Here is a 10767-nt window from a genome sequence, read left to right as displayed (position 1 = left end):
CTCAAAAAAGAAAGGAAAAAAAAGGGCCGTGCGGCGTGCGTGGCGACTCCGCCGGCTTTCCCCATTCTTCCCAGGTCGCCGAGTCAACATCCGTCACCGGCGGCAGAACCACCCTGCGCACCTACCCCCGTTCCCCCAAAACCCAGGTACCCAGGCTTTCCCTCTGCGAGCCCCCCGAGCCCTAAGCTCCAGCGAGCCCCTATGGCGGCGCAGGAGATCAAGGACGCCGTGCAGGCTTACACGGGCCTCTCACCCGCGGCCGCCTTCACCGTGCTGGCTCTCATGCTCGCCACCTACCTCATCGTCTCCACCCTCTTCGTCGCCCCAGACGCCGCCGCTTCCGCACCGGCGGCTCATCCCCAGCCGCCTCAGCAGCAGAAGCAGGTGACGGAGGCGGAGGCGGAGGCGGAGGAGCCGTTCGTGCCGCTGTTTCCGGACCCTGTGCAGGTGGGCGAGATCACGCTCGAGCAGCTCAGGGCGTATGACGGCAAGGATCCAGCCAAGTCCATCCTCATCGCCATCCGCGGTCAGGTCTACGACGTCTCGCGCGGGAGGTGAGGGTTATATTGTGTTCTAGTACCATTGTGCTATGTTTTGGTCAGGGTTCAGTGTGGACAGATACGCGCATGAGCTGAATTTAACATTGTAAATCATTCCAACCTTGAGTAACTAGACTAGACTATTTAAGATTATCAGTTAGAAGCAGTTCTACTATAAACAAAGCACGTTAATATGGAGTGGTAAAGAGCTGATCTAAGTTAGGAACAGATAGAAGCAACATACCTAATCTGTGCTAGTAACTGTAGGCAATTATCACACTGGTGACGTGGTAGTCCATTGAATTCTACTTCCTCCGTCCCAAAATAAGTGTCTTAGCTTTAGTACAATTTTATACTAAAGCTAATACAAAGTTGAGAAACTTATTTTGGGACGGAGGGAGTATTTGATTGAGACATGAAGGCCTGGATCTTTTTAGGTGTTGATGTTATACTCCTAATATAGGAGTCTCTTGCTGCCCTTCAATTGGTGGAGTGCAAAATGGTGAACTTCACACATGTAATGAGGATTTGAGCAATCCAATATGGTTCTATGGATTTGCTTCTTCTCAATAGATTTTGTTGTCACGGTGTTGCTAGACATTTGGTTATTCTTGAATGCTTAGACCGGGAGTTTAAGATGTACCTTGTGCATCTAAGCACCTGGGTATTTGATCAACTGGACTATAGTCAATGGACATGATAGACAATATTCTGTAGTCTTCAGTGGCGGAGAATGGAACTTTTTTGAGGCGGGGCGAACTCTTAAACCAAAAAAATAAATAAATAAATGATGCAAAACCAACATAGATATAGAATTGCTTTGCATTATATTTTTCGTAGCAAACTTTTCATCTGCACGCTCTTGTTTGAAAGAATCCTTTGTTTTATTTATAAGGCAATCAAATAATTTGTTTTATTCGAATAGACATGGCATTGCAATCCTATAGTTTATTTTCTTCTACTCCGGTGTTTCTAAAAAATCCTACAGATTAAAGAAGCCCTTAGCGATTTGATACTCAGCACACCGATCTTTAGGCATTTATTAACTAACGGTTCAGAGAAGATTCACGGGAACACAACACTGAAGTTCCACTCGAGAAAGTTTCTCCTAAAAACGAAGAATATCAGTGAGAGCCTGATACACGCTGAACTCACTCATCAGTCACCACGCCTAGGTACAAAAACACCAAAGGTTAATGTGCACATGTCAGTCGTGCGTGCGTGGTGTTTACTCTTGCTCAATTGAGGTTTCTGGAGCCTGGCGTTGTGTCATGCGTGGCCTGCATGGACGAGTAGATCGAGCGAAGGCACCAGTCTGTGACGGCCCAGTCAGGTGTCTAGGATTCACGGCCCAGTAAAAAGTTTTACCGTGAAATTTGGCGATCAACTCGATATTTAGTGATCTGCTGATTGTATACGTAAATACCTATTAAAAATTTCCCAGAAATCAAGGTAGGGCGAGCGCCCCACCTCGCCCTACCTCGTCTTCCGCCCGTGGTAGTCTGTACTCTCAGCTCTCAATCACTTTTCTACATGGGTTATGGCGTCAGTCTCGTGTCGATTTTAGCTACAACAACAGGTTAACTGACTTAAGCGACAGTATTCAAGGTGTTCGTTCGTTAACACTGTAAATTTAATATCTCCAATAATCAAATGGAACTCTTAGAATGTAAATAAAATACAACGAATGTTTGTACCGTACTTGTCTGTCCGTCCTTATACCCTTAGATGCAGTAGGAAAAGAGAGAGAGAGGGTTCAAGTAGACTGTCAAATAAAAGAACATGTTGTGCTTAAAATTTTCTCTTTGAACCACTTCTGGGAGCTTTGAAGCTGTACTCCATTTTCACGAAGACTATCCATTGGTATAATGATTTGATGGGGTGAAGTTTCCGTTTGCAATCTGTCCAGATGTTCATTCACATTGTGTTAATATTAGGAAAATAACTACAACAAGTGTTGAGAACTGTTGGTTAAAATGATATCATATTTATTGTGGACTGTATTTTAACTCCGCACCACTTTTTATACTACTATATTAGGCTCTCTGTATTTAATGTGATGTAGCACTTATTTTTATCTCTAGTTTCTTCATTTCTTATTATAGTGCCAATGTTCTGTTGTTTGTATCCACCTTATTTCTTCAGAAGCACATGATTGTTGTCTTACTGATCATAATTATCATGTGCCATCTCCTTGTTATGCTCCACGTTTGTCTGTAAGATATTCTAGTTGGTGAAATCATTTGGTACTGTAGTTTATTGTGGCATTGTTTGTCCTGATGTCTACAATTAGCTGTACACTAGTACATAGCTAGTGTCGGTTACCCTTAAAGTCATTGTTTTGTTTAACTATTATTCATCTTGTGAGTCTGCTGTTTCAACAGACAGCAAGCATATTCTTATTCATTGCTGAGACTGTCTTGACTCTAGAGTTTGTAGTGCAGTTCTCTAGCTGGTGCTCATTTGGCCCAAGTACGGCCAAGAAATTAGGTATATAGGTCTGAATCCTTGATACAATCTTCTGCAAGGGGCGTCTTGTGGATCTGAGTTTCAGATATAAGCTCGGTACTTATGCACTGTATTACTCCCTCCGTTCCTAAATATTTGTCTTTTTAGAGATTTCAAATGGACTATCACATATAGACATATTTTAGAGTGTACATTCACTTATTTTGCTCCGTATGTATTCAGTTGTTGAAATCTCTAGAAAGACAAATATCTAGGAACGGAGGGAGTAGATGTTAATACTAGGTTGAACATGCTGTCCACATCTGCATGAGGAATCGAAGCTGAGTTTGTTTATCTGTGATATAATGCACAAGTAAGATATTTGTGTAGATGTATAATTCCATCTGATGACTATCACACAACTTGTTATGTCCTCGAGGTAGTTCTCGAAGTAGTAAGATCTTGCTTGTGTCATGGTGTGTATACAATACAATGCAAACTGTTGATCATTGATGACTCAGTTGTCTATTTTCTCTTGAGCTCAGGCTGTTTTATGGACCTCAAGGACCATACTCCTTGTTTGCCGGGAGGGATGCATCTCGGGCCCTGGCATTGATGTCATTTGACCTTAATGACCTGACTGGAGACTTGGAAGGCCTGAGCCCAGACGAACTGGAGGTTTTACAAGACTGGGAAGAGAAGTTTAAAGAGAGGTACCCTGTGGTGGGCCATCTTCCTTGTGAGAAAGGCAACAGCTGATGCTCAGCCTGATCACGAGGAAGAGAAGGCCTAACTCTGTGTCTGGGTTCTTGTCTCGTTGCCTGCAAGTTCTTGTGTCTTTTACTACTGGACTGCGAGCGGTAGAGAGATCTAATGCGCTGACAGGTGATGTTGTTTGTATGTGTGCTGCATGAGTGTGTGTGACTAATGCACCTGCTTTACTACTCCTACTTTGGTTGGTGTGTGTCAGTGTGTGGGAGGAATTTTGAGTGACAGAGAAACCTTGGCGCTGAAAGGCCGTGCTTTAGATTCGTGCCATAATCCAATTCATCAATCATCGTATCGTATCCAAACGACGATTTTGCCTGCTCCGATTCTTCTAGCATTGTCGGGAAACAGCATCGGCATCATTTCCACCGATCATCAGATTCTTCGTCTAGTGTCTGCCATATTTTTCGTCTGCTCTACACTAGCATTGGAATCTCGATCGAGAGAGAGAAAGAGAAGAGTCAGTGCCTTTCTTTTTCCATGTCGCAGCGCTCTGCACCCGCTGCCACTGTTGTCTGGTCCTTTTTCATTCGACGGGACCCGGCGAGCCAAGCCACGGGGTTATCGCCGCGGCGACGCAGTACGGGCAAATTTGACAATTTTGACCTATAATCGAAAGCAAATCACAGAATGAACTGGTTTTGAAACTATTTTACACCCCTAATCCTTTTGTGTAGCGCCCGCCACGCCGGCGCCACACCCTACGGTGCAGCGCCTAGCTTCGGGGCGTTGCACCACTGTCCACCGTGGCAGCCCACGGGCCCGCACTCAGCCGTGCAACGCCTCCGAGCTAGGCGCTGCACCTGTAATGTGCAGCGCCTAGCCGCTAGGCGTTGCACGTGTAATGTGCAGCGCCTAGCCGCTAGGCGCTGCACTGTGACTTATATGCAAACGCGCCAGCCCTCTCCTCCCCCACCCTCCCCATTGGCAGTTACAGAAAAAAGGGCGGCGGCCATCTGCACTCCCCCTCTCAATCCCCTCTCCCAAATCCTTCCGATCCGACGATTTGGTCCGTGCATTTGTTCACCAATCCATCGTAGAAGGTACTCTCCTCCGATCCCCTTCTTTCTATCCATAGAAAATATTATGTTTTGAAGATTTGGGGAACCCTTGTTTGAATCTTGCATGTATTAGATTTGGGCAACTTTTGTTTGAATCTTGCGTATATTAGATTTGGGGAACCTTTGTTAGATTAGAATGTGGTTTGGATAGATAGGTTGACATGTTATTTATATAGTTTGGATACATAGATTGACATGTTTTTTGTATGAAGAAGTAGATTGACATGTTATTTGTATGGAGAAGTAGATTGACATGTTATAGTTTGGATACATAGATTGACATGTTATTTGTATGAAGTAGGCCCAAGTAGGGGGAAGCACCATATGCTTTGGATCTTGCATGTAGTAGGCGTACTTTAGTTTTTTTGAATTGAAAAGATAATCGTGTTGACAAGAATGCTTTGTTGAAATTGTTAGGATGGTTTGGCTTCTCGATGATCACTGGGACCATCAACACCGGTCGTACGCTATGGCGATGCAGCAGCGGGTAATACTGAAAGTGGCCGGTGTTATGAATTTCGTATGTTTGTTCAAACACAAATGCCCCATATGTAATGTTATGATTTGTTTGTTTGTAGGAGCTTGCACCTCTGAAGCTTCGGTCTCACGGTCCATCTAGGTATCCAAACATTCCTCTATAACGAACTTGCGCTTGTCCATCACCACGGCCAAGTCCACCACCAAGGCCAAGACCATCACCAAGGCCGAGACCATCACCACGGCCATTACCACCACGTCGAGCTCTTCCACCACCACGGCCGAGACCACCACCACCACCTCTACCACCACCACGGCCTCTTGTAAGTCCAAGTTGCCGACCTCTTGGTTGGCTAGGCACTAGTTGGCTACCACTTGGTTGCCTTGGCACTTGTTGGCTACCACTAGGTTGGCTAACACTTGGTTGGCTAGGCACTTGTTGGGTACCACTTGGTTGCCTTGGCACTTGTTGGCTACCACTTGGTTGGCTTCCCACTTGTTGGCTACCACTTGGTTGGCTACCACTAGGTTGGCTACCACTAGGTTGGCGACCACTAGGTTGGCTACCACTTGGTTGGCTCCCTTGTGTAGCTCCATGTTGGCTTGTGCTTGCATCATTTTTCTTGGACCTTTTCCTTGGTTTCGTACATTTTCTTTTGTTGTGGCCATGACCTTTGCACTCCCCACAACGGGAGCTCTCACGAGGCTCTTGGAATTGGTCGTTGCCCGCTTCGCGGCGCCCACCATGGCCCCATCCGTCCATGTCGCCTCTAAGACGCTTTGTCTTACGTCTACCCTGTTTAACAACCTTCAACTCCGGATCCGGCCATAGTTGAACTCCATGATACTCCGGCCATTGTGATTGGTCAAAGTATGGGTGAAAGCGGGGAGCCCATGTTTTCTTGACCGTCATGATTGAGAACTAGGACTCCCTCACGGTGCGTGGGTGATTGATGTCCACATTCCTAACGCGGCCGGCGGCATACAAATGTGAGCATGGGAGATGAAGCAACAATGGCCTCCCGCAAGTGCAATCACATTGTGTTAACGACACCTTGAAAGCCCGACCTCCATGTTGCCGGCCATCGTTTGTGGTTCCTCCTGGCTCTTTCACTTCGTACTTCCACTCCTCATTGTCATATAATATAGCTTCTTCTGAGTCCGCCTTCCGTGATTGAAATAGCAACCATTCATCAACTTTGGGTGGGAACTTGTACTTGTACTTCCGTGGGTTCTCACCCGCTATCTGTGCATCGGTTTCCATCGAGTACTTTACAAAGTACGCATTCATCCTGTCAAATGTGTATTGAACTATTGCCGTCACGGGTAATCCACGTGCACCTTTGAGCACCCTATTGAAGCATTCGGCCATATTGCTTGTCATTTGACCGTATCTCCGGCCATCTTCATAAAAAGCACGTGCCCACTTGTTCCGGTATTGAATGTGCCTATTGAGAAAGTCTTGACCCCCGGGATCAAGTTTTTTGTGTGCGAGCAATTTGTTGTACAAAGTGGCGAAGCGCTTATCGGAGAAAGCGAGACAACAATCTTGAAGATCATCGGCCAACTCCTTAAGGCCACATGCCCTATAGAAGTTCGAACAAAAGTGCCTCATGCACCATCGATGGTGCAACGGAGCATGCCCGGGAATGTCAATCTCCACGGCGTTAAGAATTCCTTGATTCCGATCCGATATGACACAAATTTCCCTTTGAGCGGGTAACACCTTCGTCCTCAAAAGATGCAGAAACCACTCCCAGTTGTCATTGTTTTCCACCTCAACCAAAGCAAATGCCAATGGCAACACCCGGTTATTGGCATCACTTGCTATCGCAACCAACAAGGTGCCCTTGTATTGTCCGGTCAAGAACGTGCCATCAATTGCGATGACCGGCCTACAATGTTCGAAAGCCCTCACACATTGCTCGAACGCCCCAAAAGCACGGCCAAATACTCTGACTTTCCTTCCTTCATGAACCGTTGTTTGGTGCCCATGAGGCTCGACCACATGAACCATGCCCGGGTTTGTCGCGGCCATGGCTAACAACAACCTAGGGATTCGGTTGTATGCTTCCTCCCATGTACCATACAACATCTTAAATGCGGCTTGCTTCGCCTTCCATGCCTTGCCGTATTTCACTTGGTAATGAAAGATGGCTTTCACAAGGTCAATGACATGTTGGACGCTCATTGTTGGAAGTGTGGATATTGAGTTCGAGAGCCTGTAAGCGATGAACTCGGACGTGAGTTGTTTGTGGTCTTGGGACACAATCTTGCCATCCACCCTTTTGCCTTGGCACATGTGAGTTGGCACACAACTCACTACATGCCAAGTAGGACCTCCTTTCCATGGTCTTGCACGCACAATCCACGGACAACCGCCACGGCGTCTTGCCACTCCTTGTTGGACCTCCTTTCCACGACCTCTACCACCACCACGGCCTCTTTTAAGTCCAAGTTGGACCTCCTTTTCATCTTCACATGCACATGCAACCGTGTAGCGCACATTGACGTCCGAGTGCACCACCTTGTGTGGACGATAATGCGTAACCGAGTAGTTGTCGAGCCACATCTTCAAATCCAACAAGCTCTTGAACTTAGAACCTTTAGCAATCCGGTTCTGGTCGTCTACCAAATCACGGTGAGAGCTTGGCCTAACCCCAAGAGCTACACATTGGCCACCATCTACCACGGCTTCATCCGCGAGACTAACATCCTTGAACAATGTAGTCCGATGATCCCGACCAAATACCTTCTCGAAAGCTTCGGCCTCCTTCACCGTGAACCCCTCCGCATCAACTTGTTCATCGGGACCATCGTCATCCGAGTCCGATGCATATGCACGGGAAAAAGGGATGGAATGGTCCATTGTCTCTTGCAAATGATATTTGTCGAGATCACCCACATTGTTGTCATGGAGATCAACTTCATTGTCATCGTCCGCATACTCATCGTTGTCCTCTTGCAAAGATTCATCTTGGTTGTTTCTACACGGGCTCAATGTTGGCCTCACTTCTTGGGTCAAAAGAGGTTCAACAATTTCATCTTGCTTCAAGGGTGGGGGGCTACTAGCAACCAAAGGGGAGGGGTTCCGGTTCAAGTCCAAATGCAAACTTGACTCAACCTTCTTCGTTGCAAATAACTCAAGAGCCTTGTCTAGTGATTCGGCCACCGTCTCCTTGTATGCAACCCAACGTTGCTCCGAGTTTACACGCATTGTCTTCCAACGGATGTGCATTCCAAAACCAACATTATGCCTTCCCTCCAACTCAATGATATCACTAGGGTCCATCCAATTCAAATCTTTCCTAACTTGTTGCAAGAGCTCCGCATAGCTAGGACTACTATCAAACACAATGTCAAGCTCATCCGGGTCCGGTTCTTTATTGCCTTTCAAAAAGGCGTCTTTGTCCCCATGATGAACAAACACACATGTTCTTCCCATCCCTATAAGCAATGAACACAAGGTAACATTGCTTCCATGAGTACTAATCCATGGATTAACACCGAATACAAACCCTAATATATATATATATAACAACAACCCTAACCCTAACCATAACCCTAACCCTAAACCTAACCCTAACCATAACCCTAGCCCTAAACCTAAACCTAGCACCAACATAAGAACACCCATAAGAATAACCCTAGCATACTAACAAAACCTAATCATAGAAATTGACAAACAAACATCTCACATCTCCATGCAAATCTCTAGATCCAAACTAAACTAGGGTTTCCCCAAACTACCAACAAATGAGCAATGGGAGAACTTTACTTCGATCAAAACAAGGGGATCGGAGATTATTACCTTGAGGGAGGGTTTGACTTCGAAATCCACGGATAAATTCTTCAAATTTGCAAGATTTGGAAGAAGATTTGAGAGGGGGGGGGGAGAGTGGGAGAGGGGGCAAAGCTCGGGGAGAGAGTGAGAGAGTGTGTGGTGGGGGGGGGGGGTGGGGGAGGGGGAGGGGGGCCCAGCCAAGTGGCTGGATAAGTCACAGTGCAGCGCCTAGCGGCTAGGCGCTGCACATTACACGTGCAACGCCTAGCGGCTAGGCGCTGCACATTACAGGTGCAGCGCCTAGCTCGGAGGCGTTGCACGGCTGGGTGCGGGCCCGTGGGCTACCACGGTGGACAGTGGTGCAACGCCCCGGAGCTAGGCGCTGCATCGTAGGGTGTGGCGCCGGCGTGGCGGGCACTACACAAAAGGGTTAGGGGTGTGAAATAGTTTCGGAACCAGTTCATTCTGTGATTTGCTTTCGATTATAGGTCAAAATTGTCAAATTTGCCCGCAGTACGTGTCCGCTCTCGCAGTGGCAAATAATCGTGTTCTGAGAGGGAGGCTAGGGCAGGACGGAGCAGAGCACTGGCGCGCACACATCCTCCCTCACATGGGGTGTCTGTCGAGGGAACTGGTGGCACGTACACTACGCGTAACAGGGGAGGGCAACGCAACCGCAACGTTATCTATCCTTGGAGTTGGCGCGTCATGCATGTGATGTGAAGGCAGGGGCGATGGAGCCCTCTCCTCCTCCATAATCTTCTTCCCCCTCGAAACAAACGGCGGGCGGGTCCGGGGCCGCTCCGGAGATTTACGCCCAACTGTTTCCTGTCTTTCGCACGCCGACCTACCAGCCGTGCTCCTAGATATTTTCTCGTCTCTCGCTTCATCGCAGATTTGGATTCGGTGACAGCAGAGCAGATCCAAGACGTGTTAGATAGATGGCGGAGGGACCTGCTCTGTTTTTCTTTCTTGCCGTTGCCGTGTTTGCCACAGATGGGAGGGGCCTGCTTTTCAAATTTCATTGCTGCCGTAAAATGCTGGAGCGCTAGCTCGTGGGCATAAATGCAAGAGTTATTATTGCATGGCCCCCCTGCCCTTCATTCTTGTGTGCTGCTACCACAACCCAATATGGTGCTAGCTGGTTCACATAAGGGGATGATGCATGCATGCCCCTTTCATTTCTTGGTCCGGATCTACATATGTCAACCCCAACGTGTTTCATTCACGATTTGCTACAGCTGCGCAAGTGACATCTTTGCGGTAGCACCGCACACAGGTCTGGGGCTCTCGGTAGGCTTCGGGAAGGAAACTGCACAAGTGATTCGTTCATTGGCAGCACTTCACCTCCATTGATTCTGGCCTTGATTTAATGTTCAGTCCCCAACTTCAAAATCGTGTCAAATGTCCTCCTCCAAACAGTGGATTTTATCTTTTTTGTAAATGTTTGCGCCTCAAGATTATTCCATTGATAACTGAAATCCGGAAATTCTAATGTTCGGCATTTGTCGAATATTGGCTACTAATTGATTGGTTATCAAAAGGTCTAGCCAAGCTCACATCAAGATCAAGTTATCAATGTTCGGCTTTGTCAATTTTTTGCTTGGCAACAATTTTTTTTTGCGGGAAAGAAGAGTACGCCATCAAACATAGCACAACGCTGATGACCAACGACCTTGACAGAACACTA

General features: G+C 47.0%; 1 protein-coding gene across 1 annotated transcript; it reads left to right on the top strand.

Annotated features, from left to right (window-relative positions):
• LOC109769720 (probable steroid-binding protein 3) lies at nt 1–4060 on the top strand. The gene is made up of 2 exons (XM_020328449.4): nt 1–554; nt 3533–4060. The coding sequence occupies exons 1-2, from the start codon at nt 202–204 to the stop codon at nt 3744–3746; spliced, it is 567 nt and encodes a 188-aa protein (XP_020184038.1). The 5' UTR covers nt 1–201; the 3' UTR covers nt 3747–4060.
• The last annotated feature ends 6707 nt before the right edge of the window (nt 4061–10767 follow it).

This window comes from Aegilops tauschii, chromosome 4 (assembly GCF_002575655.3).
Source record: "Aegilops tauschii subsp. strangulata cultivar AL8/78 chromosome 4, Aet v6.0, whole genome shotgun sequence".
NCBI classification, from domain to species: Eukaryota; Viridiplantae; Streptophyta; class Magnoliopsida; order Poales; family Poaceae; genus Aegilops; species Aegilops tauschii.
The sequence above is the reverse complement of the archived record's forward strand: the minus strand, read 5'-3'. Positions and strand labels throughout refer to the sequence as shown.